Source organism: Amia ocellicauda, chromosome 3 (assembly GCF_036373705.1).
Source record: "Amia ocellicauda isolate fAmiCal2 chromosome 3, fAmiCal2.hap1, whole genome shotgun sequence".
Taxonomy (NCBI): Eukaryota; Metazoa; Chordata; class Actinopteri; order Amiiformes; family Amiidae; genus Amia; species Amia ocellicauda.
Window position 1 is genome coordinate 53,726,579 of NC_089852.1, and position 15,430 is coordinate 53,742,008.

Sequence of the window (15,430 nt, forward strand, 5' to 3'; positions counted from 1 at the left end):
GCCTAATGAACTTAAATTGTCAGTGATTAAACTAGAAGAAAGATCTGTCAAAGTTGATGAAGCCAAGTTTCTAGGACACAAAATCTTGCTGCTGTACACCAACCAAAATGAAAGCTTTGCATGTCAGCCACATCATGACATTCCTTATGTAGACCTCTACCTCCATCATGAGGCCAAACTTCAAGAATTGCAGTCTGCATCTTGAATGACACAATTAAAACTTCACATATATGCTAGAATTAAGTGAAAAATACAATGGCACCTTTCAAAATTGATGCATGCAATCAATAAATTAATATTATACTTCACTGACATTGAAATACAAACTTCAAGTGACAAAATATTGAAAAACTCAAATCTATACTACATTGGATTAGAATTGAAAAGAACACATTTAATAACACATGCATTTAAACTACAAATGCCTGTTCAAATCTGAAACCTACTTATAGTTGTTAGGATTTTTATTAGGCTTCCATGCACGAAGCCTATTGTTTTTGTTAGGATTTTTATTATTATTATTATTTTTTATTTTTATTTTTTATTTTTCCATTCGCCAAAACTTCTAATGCCCCTAAAACGCTCATACATGCATTAAAACTCACGAAACTCGCAAGTGTTGTAGACACAACTTATGCCTACAAATGCAGTGAAAACTACATGTGTCGGTCACATGGTTCAGCCGCCACGTTGCGATTAGAGGCGAAATAGTGAAATGCTACAAAAATCTTCTTCTCCAAAACCAACGGACACATGCATATGCCACTTCATACACATGTATACCTTATGACCTACTGTTATGCTTGTTCATCAGAAGTTCCTCGGGGACAAGCTTTGCCTGCCATGTAGAATTCTCTGATTCCAGCTTTGGTGCCTTCTAATCCATGCCACTTATACCCACTGTGCCACAAATTGGTAAGCATGACACTAGTACAGAGTACTACCAAGGTTGTTAAAGGCGAGTTGCCCCAGTAAAAAACATGAGTGCTTTGGGCCAATGAAAAAAAAAGTAAGCGCTGCTTCAGACAAGTTACACATTTCCTGCACACTGGAATACAGTACACACATGAAACTCTGCACATCTGTGTATGCCTCTGCCTTGAAGAGAAAACCAGAAAATGAAGTTTGTGGGGTACACGGTTTAGCCGAAATGTTGGATTTAACACGTGTCCGTGTGCGAAAATGAAATCGCCTACAACTCCGGAAAGTACACATTTAATAACACATGCATTTAAACTGCAAATGCCTTTTCAAATCTGAAACCTACTGATACAACATGGAAGCCTTAAAAGTTGCATGCAACTTCTAGTTGTTATTATTATACTGATTTTGTCCTCTCTTTCACCAGAATATGTTCACATGCCTATATCTTTTGAACTGATGTCTAAAAAGTCACCAAACTCGGCATGAATGTAGGGGTGTATAGCATGGTCACTCGATCACAAGATGGCGGCATAATGTGACATGGTTTGGTAGCCATCTTGATTGTAGTCCAAACTAAAAATTACAGTTTTCAAACATAGTTTTCTCAGGAACGGTACGGAGTTGAACTATGCGACTTATAGTACATAGTGTGCTTATGTTAATACTTGATTTGGCTATTTCCAAAAATGTATAGTCACATGGTTTGGCAACCATCTTGGATTATGCTGAAAACACTTCATCCTTGATTTCTCATAAACTCTTAAACTGGCTGATGTGTGCTTTGGTATACAGTATCTTTGGACTGTGTTCTACACATATTCTAAAAGAAAAGTTCCTACATAAAGAAACATGGCAGTAATGAACAAAAGATTTAGACTTTCTGTAAATTTTGTTCAATTTGAAGCCTGCAATGACGCACTGTCACCACTGGTAGCAGCATATGCCACAAAGAGCACTGAGAAGAAAAAACGGTGCCATCTTGGGCATGTACATTGTAACAACAAAACAATATCACTCACTTGCAACAGTATTAGAGTGGAAACTATTATTTTAAACACAGAGACACTTCTGCATGCAAATACAAATAGTGTAAACTGAGATGTGTTTGTAGTGAGGGTTGTTTCAGCTGTAAAGAAACCGTGAAGGAAAGCGAGCGATAAACCGAAAGTGAAAGTAAAAAATATTCTTAAATGCAAGGTATTAAAGTAAATACATGAAATTGAACAGTGGTACAACAGCAGTGACGTTGCTGAATCTGCGGTGGTGGGTTATTGCTTTCAATTGAAAGTCATTTCAAACTGAGATCGAGTGCCACTACGACTTCCTGTTTAATGTTACCGATGCAACGGGGGTCACGAATTTGTCCTCTTCTCTCTCAGTGAAATCGTAACTTATGGTGACATGTTATATACTCAACTGTGCAGAATCGCTTGGTCTTTGCTGTGGAGTTAAAAGGGTGAACATGAGAAGTTTCCTGTGTGAGTTATAACCGAAAAAACAGACATATTCGGTCAGGTGCAATAGTAAAAACGAATTGCCCGCTATTTGCCCCTTAGTGATATACTTTGCTTTTCCAGGTGGAAGTATATATAACGCACACATCATTAATCATTGTGACAACCAAATGAAACATCAAATAAACATCTAAATAAGGTTTAGAAGGTAACTACGAATGTATAATCTGCAGCAGTTGTGAGCTGCTTACAGTTTATTTTTATTTGCTTGCTTTGTTTTAGTACACAAACGAGTCGGGGATTCTTTCAGCTATAGTAAAAAAAATACCAGAGACAAACCGAAAGTGTAACAAAAAACTATAATTAAATGTAATGAACAACACACAGCAATACAAGATATTTAAATACACACAGGAAAATGAACAGTGGTACAACAACAATGACTTTGCCGAATCTATAGCGGTGGATTATTGCTTTCAATTGAAAGTGATTTCAAACTGAGATCGGCTTGATCCTGCATCAGTTCTTGTTTACATAGTTAACGATGCAACACGGGGGGACTACGACTTTGTCCTCTTCTCTCTCAGTGAAATCGTAACTAATGGTGACATGTTATATACTCAGCTGTACTGTGCACAATTTCTGTCTCTACACAGTAGAATTGAAAGAGTGAACATAAGACGTTTACTGTGCGAACTACACCCGAAAAAACTGACCTACTCACTGAGGTGCTTAATATTAATAATTGGAGATATTTTCCCTTAATGAAAAACATTGCATTTACGAGCTGTAATTATATATAACGTGCACATCAGTAATCAATGTGACAAACAAATTAAACAAAGTAAGCAACTAAGTGAGGTTTAGTGATAGTAACTGTGAATTGAAAACCTGCAGCAGTTCTAAGCTATACAAGTTTTTAGATTGATGTAGACAAACGAGACTTGTAGAATAAAGTGTTTACTCATTTATTATGATATCAGAGCTATTTATATTATAACTAAATCAATTTAAAATGATACATTGAAATGAAATCAGGGTAGTTGATTTTTTAAGATTAATATTGGCTTGTACTTTAACATATTTGACCACAAGAGGGGGAACTTGACCGTGAAAACCAATTTTGTCAAAATTTGCTTTCATCTGATTCATATGATTAGTCTGAAACCATACATTTCTTGACTGGAATCACCTGGAAGCCTCAATAGTATTATTATTATAATTTCTCTGCCGTTATTTTCAAAAGCTTATACAAACAATACAATTCATATAGTGATACATAGCTGTGTAGAGCGATGCCATATGCAATATGGAAGGCATATGTCACATGGACTGGTGGCCAGATTGGTTTAAGTGACACATTTTTAACTGAGGTTAAGTACGGAGTCCCACAGGGCTCAGTCCTCTGACCTATACTTTTTTCATTATACATGCTCCCTTTAGGTGATATCATTCGACGACATAATATTAACTTTCACAGTTATGCAGACGACACACAATTATATCTGTCAGTAAATCCTAACAACACCATAGACCTAGAAAAACTAATGTGCTGTCTGTCTGAGATTAAAACATGGATGTCAAAAAAAAGTCTTATGCTTAATTCTGACAAAACAGAAGTCATAATTTTAGGAGACAAAAATCGAACTGTTCATCATGCACTAACAAAACTGAGTAATGATAACTTTAATTTCTTCCCTAAGGAGATGGCACGAAACCTGGGTGTCATCTGTGATCATAATCTATCTTTTGAATCACACATTCAGAATGTGTCGAGATCTTCCTTCCTCCAGCTTAGAAACATTGCTAGACTAAGACAATTCCTCTCGTTACAGGACACTGAGAAATTGATACACGCATTTGTTACATCTAGATTGGATTACTGTAATGCCATTCTGTCAGGCAGCACAAACAGAGCTATTTCTGCACTTCAGTTAGTCCAAAATGCTGCTGCAAGAATCCTAACAAAAACAAAAAAACATGAACACATCACTCCAGTATTGGCTTCTCTTAACTGGCTGCCCGTGCACTACAGGATAGACTTTAAAGGGCTCTTATTAACATTTAAAGCACTAAAGGGACTGGCACCTCCCTACCTAAAAGATCTTATCGAAGCCGGTTACTTAGCGTTTTAGCTCACTGAACATAGCACATTACAAGTGACATAACCTTCCGAATGAATATGTACAGTGTTAAGCCACACAATTCAACATATGTACCTGATTGACCTGGCGGGTGTGACACAGTATCGGAGCTCTGAGTGCCTGAGCTGCTTGTCCGAATCCCACGCGGGGAGCTCCCTCCGAGTTTATTTTTCTCAAAATTGCCATGGCACGGTGACCCCCCCTAAACACGCCACTGCTGGACACGATGTTGAGATATAAACGCCTATTACACTTTTTATTATCATCACTTGAAAATGAACAGTGATGTGTACATCAGTACAAAGTACATCATTTTAATATCACTCGATGCCATCTACTGTGAAAAGCAATAAGTACAAATTTTATGATCAGTGTCTCAAGGTGCAGTACTGACAGTAGACCCTGCGGTGCAGCACTATGCGCACTCGCCATATCTCTCCAAAGAATGTGTGCACTGTGGCCACAATGACAAAATATGTAATGAAGAAACCAGTGTTCAATGTTTACACATACATGTTCAATATATGATCGTGCTACACAGATATATTTACACTTGTACCATTGTCTAAATTGCATTTCCATACATAAATACTCTTTACAGTACACCTTTGTAATATGTCCGTCTGTGTGTGTGTGCGCGATCTGACATCACCGAGCCTTCTTTTGTGTACTGTGTGTGTGTGTGTGTGTGTGTGTGTCAATGTAACATGTATAGTTATCACTTCCACTGCGTATAATGTGCCTGGGATAAAGGCAAAACGTTGACCACCCCCTAGAAGATTATCTGTTCAGATTATTTCTCTAAGATTATATTTGTTTCCAATCCTAAATGTATCCACTACATTGTGCAAGTTTGCATTTAACTGATTATTTATTTATGTATTTATTTGTTTAATCAACCCAATGTGCCATGCACAAACCTCATACACTGGATGTACTGGCTTGCAAGTTACACAACCATATATGCCTGTACATATTCCATAAATATCATCCAGACGTCTCCATGCTTTACCTATTCGTGTAAATATTAATATTTGCAATTATACTGTGTGTTTACGCTACAGCCGCTTTGACAGCAGTGTCACTCGATGCAGTGTTTGTCTCTTAAAAGTTGCGTTCAGTCCATATAGAGAGAGTTGCATCAATTATTGAAAACCTGATATGTCTGAACTACGATTACAAAATGCATACATTAGATACACAATAGATACACCTTCAATCTGCGGTGAGTGTGTTACTGCCCGTGGGTCTATACACTGTAAGAAAGAATACTTGGATTTCTAGGCTGTATCTGGATGTGAGTGACAGTGAATGCTCAACTCATGAACTGCTGTAATGCTGATATATTTTAACAACAATATGTATGCTAACCTAATATAAACGGATACTGGACGGTATTACCTTTGCCCTTCTGTTGGATATACCAATCTGGAATAAGCAGTTTCTCACTGGTGAGTGCATTTACTCATTTTAAAATTGAAAGGAACACAACCCACCTTTCTGTTACGTGTAAATTGTGAGGGCTAGATGACTGGGTCAGAGCATCTCCAAAACAGCAGTTCTTGTGGGGTGTTCCCAGACTGCAGTGGTCAGTACTAATCAAAAGTGGTCCAAGGAAGGAAAAGCGGTGAACCGGCGACAGGGTCATGGGCGGCCAAGGCTCATTGATGCACGTGGGGAGCGAAGGCTGGCCCGTGTGGTCCGATCCAACAGACGAGCTACTGTAGCTCACATTGCTGAAAAAGTGAATGCTGGTTCTGATAGAAAGGTGTCAGAACACACAGTGCATCGCAGTTTGTTGCGTATGGGGCTGCGTAGCCGCAGACCAGTCAGGGTGCCCATGTCCACTGTCCACTGCCGAAAGCGCCTACAATGGGCACGTGAGCATCAGAACTGGAACACAGAGCAATGGAAGAAGGTGGCCTGATCTGATGAAGTTCAAGGTGTTGACCAAATTCCCCAGATCTCAATCCAATCGAGCATCTTTGGGATGTGCTGGACAAACAAGTCCGATCCATGGAGGCCCCACCTCGCAACTCACAGGTGTAGTGTTATGTTGGGTGTATTTTGATAAGAGCATTTTAGCTCTGAGCTGAAGCACTGATCTAGAGAAGACCTCTCCCCCCCAAAGTTATCAGATTTCCTTAACTAATCAGCTTGGAACTGGTTTGCATCAAAGTGACAGTTTTGGGGAGGATGGCACCAAGAATGGGCTGAATGGTTTGGAGTCCTGCTGTGAGATGTCTGGAGAAAGGGGCCTGTAGGTGATAAAAACTCTTTGAAATGGACGAGAGCCGAAATCCCGACATAGAGCTACGAACCCGGGCCAACCGGCATTTCCAAAAGATGGCATGGATTGACATCAGTCATAAATCAAGCCCCCCTCCAATAGGACACTGGGGGCTGAAACCGAAATCCAATCTCAAAAATTCAAGAACCAATCACCTATTGATCTGACAGACTATAAGGAACAGCGCACTGCCTTTTTCTCTCTCTCTCTCTCACCTGAACCAGAAACTCACTGCCACAGCTCAACCTGTAGCTCTGTTGCCCGAACCGGAACCAGAAACCAACCAAGTCTTTGCCGGCAACAGAAGAGTTAAACTGGGAAAAGGAGATTGAGCCGTACGAAGAATTCTTTTAAAGGACTTTATTAAATAACTTTACAGACTGCGCATGCCCACCTGTGCCCACCTGATCAGTGGAGTTTTACAGCTGGACAATTGACTAAGTCGACTGTATACGCAAGTGTTCAGTCATTTAAATAGCTATTGAGTCTTAAGAAACTTGACCCTTGGAACAAACAGGGCCCTGCTTTCCTCAAAGACTTTGTCTTCAAGTAACTACGGTGGAACCCTGCTTACAAAGAAGATTTTGTGCACAACCTTGGAGCCTTCAAACCAGTGGAAAATCTGTTTGGAAAAGACTCTACATTCGAGAAACCCCAACTTCCAGGTGCATCGACTGAGTGGAAGTTCTTGGACAAAGCCGAACTGGACTGCCTTCGTTCCAAACCACACGGACCTCGTGCCGTGTGCTGTTATCTGAGCCCGAAGACAGAGAGGCCTCTCTGCGATGAAGTTCAGATAAGTTTAACAGTTTGGAGTTCATGATTCATGACATTTGAGAAATCAATTGGAAATGTTAATCTGTGATTCATAATTCTAGAATGTGTAATATAATTTAGTTTTCTTAAATATAAATGTGTGTTGCATTAAACTGTTTTGTTGATAATTGTAGAAATAAAATCTGTCAACGCCGAGAAATATCTTCTCATTCCTGTTTAACTGTTTAGTCTGAAATTGACACACGTTAATAGGCATTAGATTATTGGTGGCCCTGCCTATCCTTAATCATTGAATAATAAGCAGTTAAGGGAAATTGTGGTAACAAGTAATGATAGGATCTTTCTCGGCACCTAAACGTAAATGAGACTGATATATATATATATATATATATATATATAACGAGAAGTTACCTGACATAAATACTAACCTGCGTAGTTATTTAATGTCTGACTAACAATACTAATGAGAGACTCACCTTCGTCTTACTAACCGGTATTGTAGTCAATGTGTTTACAACCTTTTTTATTTAACGATTTGTGTGTTATCATAAGCGATCCCATGGTCTTTGATTTGGTCACGGAAGTGATTTGTCTTTGATTTGTTGATCTAGAGTTGAATTTTAATTAGTTTTTCCCTTTTGTATAATTAGTGTAGTGCTACATTTAGTCTTTGTTTTTGAATAAATTTGACAATTTATATCTTTGGAATTGGTGTCTGCGTCCAATTATTACAGAAATTGAGTTCTACAAGATTCCAGGATTCGTGATAAGGTGATACTATAAATTCACTTCTTTAATTGAAATTTATAAGTGTACCTTTCGCTACACAGGACTTAAAGGATCTGCTGCTAACGTCTTGGTGCCAGATACCACCGCACACCTTCAGAGGTTTATTCACAGCCTCCACGGCTCTGTGTGTTCAGTGGAAATAACTGCTCATTGCTACAGTAATTACAATACAGGTGTACAGTGCGGGTAACAAATTACATGTTGCGCCCAACATCCACACAAATGAAATGTTGCCTATTGTTCGTGCACAGCGAGAAAATATACTGTTATTGAATGTCATTTTATATTATAGTTTGTTCAGCAATGTGTCAGTGTTTCAATTATGTTTTTTTTACGTATTTTTTCATGGCTTTTTTTTATTCACTCATTCGTTTATTCTGCTGTTGCTTTGTTCGTTGTTCTGAAAACGATTTGATGTCTTAAAAATGGTTTCCTTCTTAACACATCTTTCGTGGGAGTAGTGCCTACTATTGAGTAAATATTAATCCTCACTCATACTCAATACAACGTTACAGTATGTATACACCAATCGGCCATAACATTATGACCACCTGAATAATATTGTGTAGGTCCCCCTTTTGCTTTCAAAACAGCCCTAACCCGTCAAGGCTGTATTATATGGACTCCACTAGACCCAGAGCAGCGCCTGCGCAAACCTGTGCCGGACGGGCTTTCTTTCCACTTTGCCTCAACAGCGAGAGGCTTTGTGTGGATTTTAGCTGCGAGAGCTTTTCAGGTTGTTTTCTCACAAATATTTTCTTGATTTAATACAGCGAAGATGTAACAACTCCCACTGTATTGTTGGGCGGGATTAACTAGCCGCTAATAGCAATCTACACAACACAAGTTACATCATGGGATATACATAAAAACTTAGAAGAGAGTAGCATCTAACTAAACATGAAAGCGCGATAGAGTACAGTTGTTTAGTTTTCTAGTAGCGGCTGTGTGAAAGTTGTGTTTTATTCTCTCACGTTGTGCAAGAAAGAAACTGCGAGAAGGTCATTTTGCGGCGCAAATCAGGTCAGATTTAATACCACGATAGTTTAGCAGCGCGATTTCCTTTCGCAGACATGCCGCTAATGCTTCTGCGAGCGACTCGCAGTGCCAATATTTTTGATTTAATCCTTCTCGAATCGAGTGACTGCTGTCAAAGTGACACAGCGGATACATTTAGGATTGGAAACAAATATAGTCTTAGAAAAATAATAGCTGTATGAACAGATAATCTTCTAGGGGGTGGTCAACATTTTGTCTTTATCTCAGGCACATTATACGAAGTGGAAGTGATAACTTTACATGTTACATTGACACACACACACACCCACACACAGACAGCCGGACATATTACAAGGTGCATCGTAAAGTATTTATATATGGAAATGCAATTTAGGCAATGGTACAAGTGTAAATATATCTGTGTAACACGATCATATATGAATGATCATGGCACGGTGCCATGGCAATTTTGAAAAAAATAAAGTGGACCGAGCTTCCCGCTCGGGATTCGAACCCATAGCTCAGACACTCAGAGCAAAAGATACTGTTACACCCGCCAGGACAATCAGGTAGATATGTTGGAGCAGGTGGCATAACACTGTACTTATTAATTCGGAAGATTATGTCACTTGTAATGTGCTCATATAAATTATGTTTGGGGCCAGGTTAAATCAAAACTTTGACCCACCCGCTAATAGAAAACTACAGAAATGTACTCAGTTGCGGCTTCATTTTTAGTAAGATGCCACTCTCTTCTAATCATAAATGTAACCACTACTATGTACAGATTTGTAGTTTTCTATTAGCGGGTGGGTCAAAGTTTTGATTTAATCTGGCCCATGGTTTATTATGACCAAGCTCCTGAAATTCTTGTATTGCAACAAGCACTGCTTTTCTTTTTAGAAACAAACCCTAAATCATGAGGTCTTTACAAAATTTTGAATAGCTTTGAATACTATATTACGTCTTACAAAGTATGATGTGATAAAAAAAGCTTTAGTTTTTCTGGGATTGTGTTTTCAGAGGCTCTGTAATTCCAAATCAAAAACAATAAAGTATTGCACTGCATTGTGTTATTTCAAAAGTTGAATTCCAGTTAAGCATCCAGGCATATTCTATGCCTAATTAATAATATTTTATTGCATTTGAAATATAATGATTTGCTATTTAAAACTTCCGATTTGGCTTGACAGGTCCACATTTACAATTGTTATACATTCTAGAACTCTTTACTAATGTCAGAATGAAGTTAATTTCCTTTTCATTTCATTGAACAAGCCTACATCTGAGATTCCTAGTTTTATATGATACTTTGGGCCAGATTAAATCAAAACTTTGACCCACCCGCGAATAGCAAACTACAAACTTGTTCATCATAGCGGTTACATTTATGATTAGAAGAAAGTGGCATCTTTAGTTCTTTAGTTTTCTATTAGTGGGTGGGTCAACATTTTGATTTAATCTGGCCCTTTGTTTAGTTTTTTCTTCTTTATAGATTTGTCTATCTTTTCACGATCACATAAAGTAAAAGGTAGATGCTACATCATGAGTGGCTAGTAACAGTGCAAGTATGAATGACCTCTAGACACAGAGCTCAAACCAGTACTGTATGTCTCTGTCTATGACACTATTCACATTATATCAGGATTATTTAGCCATTCTTTAAGGGACAGCTGTTTTATTCATTAGTGTTAACAGTCAGGTAATAAATATGTAAATATTTTAATATCCACAGTTGTTTTTAATTGGTAGTAAATACATAGTTAGATATGTATTATATGATACCAATAATAATAATAATAATAATAATAATAATAATAATAATAATAATAATAATAAACATCTAATAAATAATAATAATAAAAATATTAATATCATCTGTTAAAGTAACTATTAGTAGAAACTGCTAATAAATAAAATATAATACGCTACTTACTATGTGCTCATTTCCGGACATTAATGAAAACCTAAAGTTTCTGTCAACAGCCTTATTGGTAACAGTTAAATACAAACAACTGTCCCCTAAAATAAAACAATGCTTTTGTTCTGAGTTACTCACAACTAGGAGGAACAAATATTGTCCGGGCCTGTTTGTCTTTGAAAGCTGGGTGTTCGATCTCACACGTGATGTTGTAACCATGGGGTGTGTAAACTGGCAGCTGCAGAGTCATCACTGTGGAGTGTGTTCCGTTTTCAAATGAGCTGCTGTATACAGTGACTCCAGTGAGATTGGCAGGTAGGATCCAGGAGATATTGGCTGGTGGGATGCTGTCAGTGGCCACACACTCAATAATTCTGTGTTCTCGTTTGTCCATCATCTCAGTCCTGATAATAGGAGGAACTGTAGCAGAGGAAAGGGGGAAAAACAAAAAAGTTTTGAACCACTGTTTGTCATTGGAATAATTCACATACATCAATTACATCAATCAGCAAATTTTATTTAATTGGATGTGTTAACAAGCTGAACAGGTACCCTGAAGTCACTGGTGTGTGATGAACTAAGGATCACCCTCCTGACACCTGATCACCCTCCTACGCACCTCGCTCTGGTGGAGGTTGGTCACTTGTACACAGCCAAGTGGATATGCCAGTTCATAGACTTTATCATGAGTACTGTCGATTGTTTTTTTTTTTACATTATTATTTTGACTAAAATCAAAACAGATCTTTAAAATGAAAAAACAAAAAACATTTTCCTTTGTGTCAGTAAAATGACATCCATACCTGGTTGGAATGAAGTAACCTCTACTTCCAGTTGGACAGATACATGTTTGCTGTAGTAAGAGGCCCGACACATGTAATTTCCTGCATGGCGCTTCTCCACAGGTCCCTCAATCCACAGAGTGTGATCTATGACATTCACATCTGAAGGGTGGGAATCATTCTCTCTAGGGATATGAAAATAAAACATAAATCAGATTTGTTTTGATGAATATTCTCAACAGTGTTCGTAATACAGGAATTCAGATATGAATGATAAAATATATTGTAAATAACATGCATTGTACAAATGAATATACACCATAATAATGTTATCTGCAGTTGCAGCATCTCCATATACATTCACAGATATTATTACCAATATGTTTACTGCAACTCCTTTGATATATTAGGGACAAAACATACACTTCACCAGTTTTCCTATATGTATTTTTGTTTAATTTGTGCAGATTTTTTTCAATAATTGATATTTGCTCTAAAGATTGGGCTTCAGTATCATACTATTGTATTTTTGCAGGGACTCAATTTTTTATTAAATGTATCCAATAAGCTTGCAATGCAAACAGACTTCCAGCACTGGAAGAAGACTGGACTGAAAGCTCACACATCTCCTTGCTGCAACTACATCTTTTCACACTGTCAAATCATGCTTTTCAGTTATGGCTCTTGACTATTGGAAAGTGAGGGCGGTGATTAATGAGTAGTCAGTGAGGAGGATAATACCCTTAAATCGAGCTGCAATGCAAAACCTCTTAAGCTTCCAAAAGTGTAGTTCTCACATGGAGCCTAATCAATTTGCTGTATACTGGGTATAGATCCACAGCATGTCATTACAAACACAGACCTGCCCAGGAAACAAAGTCAGTATGACCCCAGAAGTAATAAACTTTACTTAGGAGGACCTCATAATCCTCCCCAATAAAACATAGTGAGATAGAAGAAGGGGGGGCGGGATTGATCCAGAGCAAAATACATTTTCTTGGTAGTCTAAAAGTTTCAAAGTGAAGTATCAACAGTTTTCTGTGTGAATCATGTGTACATGTATCCATCATGCCACATGTAATCATGGCAGGCTGCTGGTGGTGTGGTTGTGTGAGGTGTGTGTTTTCATGGGAGACATTGGGGCCCTTTATAAAAGTGGAACAACGTTTGAATGCCACAGAATATCAGGTGCATCCCTTCACGGCAGCAGTGTATCCATCTGCATATGTATGTTTTCAGCAGGATAATGGCCAGACATGGGTTCAAGTCATTGTTCTGCAAGTCAAGTCTCAAGTCTTAACCTTCATGTCTAGAGTCAAGGTTTACTTCAAGTAAAGTAAAATCCAGTCCTGAATTGTGATGTCCAAGACATACTAATAAAGTTTAAATAAATAATTTAAAAAATATTTGTATATGTTTATGTCCTCAAATTTAACAAAATAATTTAATTGATTAATCCTTTGGAAAGTATGGACGATATTTTGTTTTGGGGGGATTGTTTTTTGAGGGGGGGGGGGGGAGGGGAGGTTGTATGTTGAATTCTCCCTGGGTCCAAATTGGTAATGACATAGGCTACTGGTATGTCTTGAACTATGAACTCGTGCAGTTCAAGGGAAGGTATACGGTTACCATTAGTTACTATAAACACTTTGTACTGTACTGTACCCAGTACTTCCAATTGCAACGTCATTACCTTTGTTTTTACCACACAACAAGTGATCTAAAGTTGAAATAATATTTTACACATTGTATTCAAAATTATATGAACGAGATAGCGACAAAAAGCAAGCTGTAGATGAAAACAAAAATTCCACTCACCATTATAATTATTATTTAAGTCCATTCTCCTGTCCTTCTTTATGAAATGGGCAATGGCAGGTTCATATAGCTTGTCTTTTGATTTTAAATCCAAAATAAGTTATTTTTTGATTGAAAAAAGCTGCACAAAGCTAGCCAGCTAGCTAGGCTCAAGTGTGAAAAAACAAGATAAGGCTCTCTAGAGGGCCTTGAGGCATCATACAATTGTTCCACTTATTACAAGACAATTTGTGATTGGTTGATTCTACTGTCATTCCAAAATGCTGCTCTAATTGAAGTCAATGTCAATGATGTTGACTGGTGCCTTCTATTCAAGGCATTGAGCCCAGATAGATTATTTCTACCAAGAGACTAGCAAAGAAAAATTCTGATTGGATATTTTTTCTCTTGTATACTAACCCTTCTTTTTCCAACACAAACTGAAGAAATTCAATAGGAAGATCATTACAAGACAAAAAAGTCAATGAAAATAAAATTACACATAATAATATATAAAAATATATACAGATTTGTATCTGACTGGTCCCCACTGGTATATACTGATCTGGTGGAAAATATTCACATATATTCGCAGAGTTTGCTGTACACTAATTCCAAGTATGTATTGCTGCAGACCTGGATATATTGGAATGTAGCAGGAGTAACTGTCAATCATTTTGTATGCAGCCAATCACTTTAGCGGAAATGCTTGTCAATCACTTTTTAGACCACTGCGCTCTTCCAGTGCCAGAAGACTAACTCTACCTCCTCTCCGCTCCTTCTCATCCCTGGCCTCTAAATCGGGGGTACTCAATAGGCAGACCGCGGTTCGGATCCGGACCCAGACGCAATACAATTTGGACCGAAGCCAAAATCAACATTATATAATTTAGTCATGATCCAAGCGAGTTTTCATTGGTGCGTGATTTCACGCCTATATTGTTTTCCTACTAGATGTGGTTTATCTATCTTCTGTGTCTGTCCAATCCAAAGATCCAATCAGGAGCTGTAATAACTGTAATCACCATGACAACTCACTCACTCATTGGCCGCGCTGTGTGTGTGTGTGTGTGTGTGTCATTCGCAACGCAGGTGCTAATCCATCTGCGGTACTTCCTTGCTAGCGAAAATCATGGCGTGCTCAAAACCTGACAAAAAGAGAAAAGTTGATTCTGAAAATCGCGAATTTAAGACAGAGTGGACTGACAGTTATGCATTTGTGCTGCTGGTGGGGAGCACAAAACCAATGTGTTTAATTTGCAACGAGACGGTTGCCATTGTCAAGAGTGGTAACGTGAAACGTCATTATGACTCAAAGCACGGACACTTTGACCACAATTACCCGCTTAAATCTGAGGTAAGAGCCAGAAAAATCAAACAACTGCAATCATCGTACCATGCAACATGCAGTGTAATAGTTAGATCAGTCACCCAACAAGAACGTGCAACTGAAGCTTCATTAAGAGTGGCATGGGTCTTAGGAAAGCACAAGAAACCATTCTCTGACTCGGAGATTGTGAAGGAATGCATGAATGAAATAGCAATTGCCCTGT

The 15,430-nt window shown here is 38.1% G+C and overlaps 2 protein-coding genes across 2 annotated transcripts in view; one reads left to right on the top strand and one right to left on the bottom strand.

Annotated features, from left to right (window-relative positions):
- The window catches only part of LOC136747244 (uncharacterized), a 35,478-nt gene that overhangs the window by 2,676 nt on the left and 17,372 nt on the right, over positions 1–15,430 (bottom strand). Inside the window, exons 4-5 of the mRNA XM_066700191.1 lie at positions 12,102–12,265; positions 11,437–11,718 (exon numbers count right to left, since the gene is read on the bottom strand). Coding sequence (XP_066556288.1) covers positions 11,437–11,718; positions 12,102–12,265 — 446 coding nt within the window. The remainder of the gene's footprint in view (positions 1–11,436; positions 11,719–12,101; positions 12,266–15,430) is intronic.
- On the top strand, positions 3,806–4,522 carry LOC136747362 (uncharacterized; the record flags this gene model as incomplete). The annotated part of the gene is made up of 1 exon (XM_066700295.1): positions 3,806–4,522. A coding segment is annotated over one exon (708 nt), but the record flags the coding sequence as incomplete, so codon positions are not given.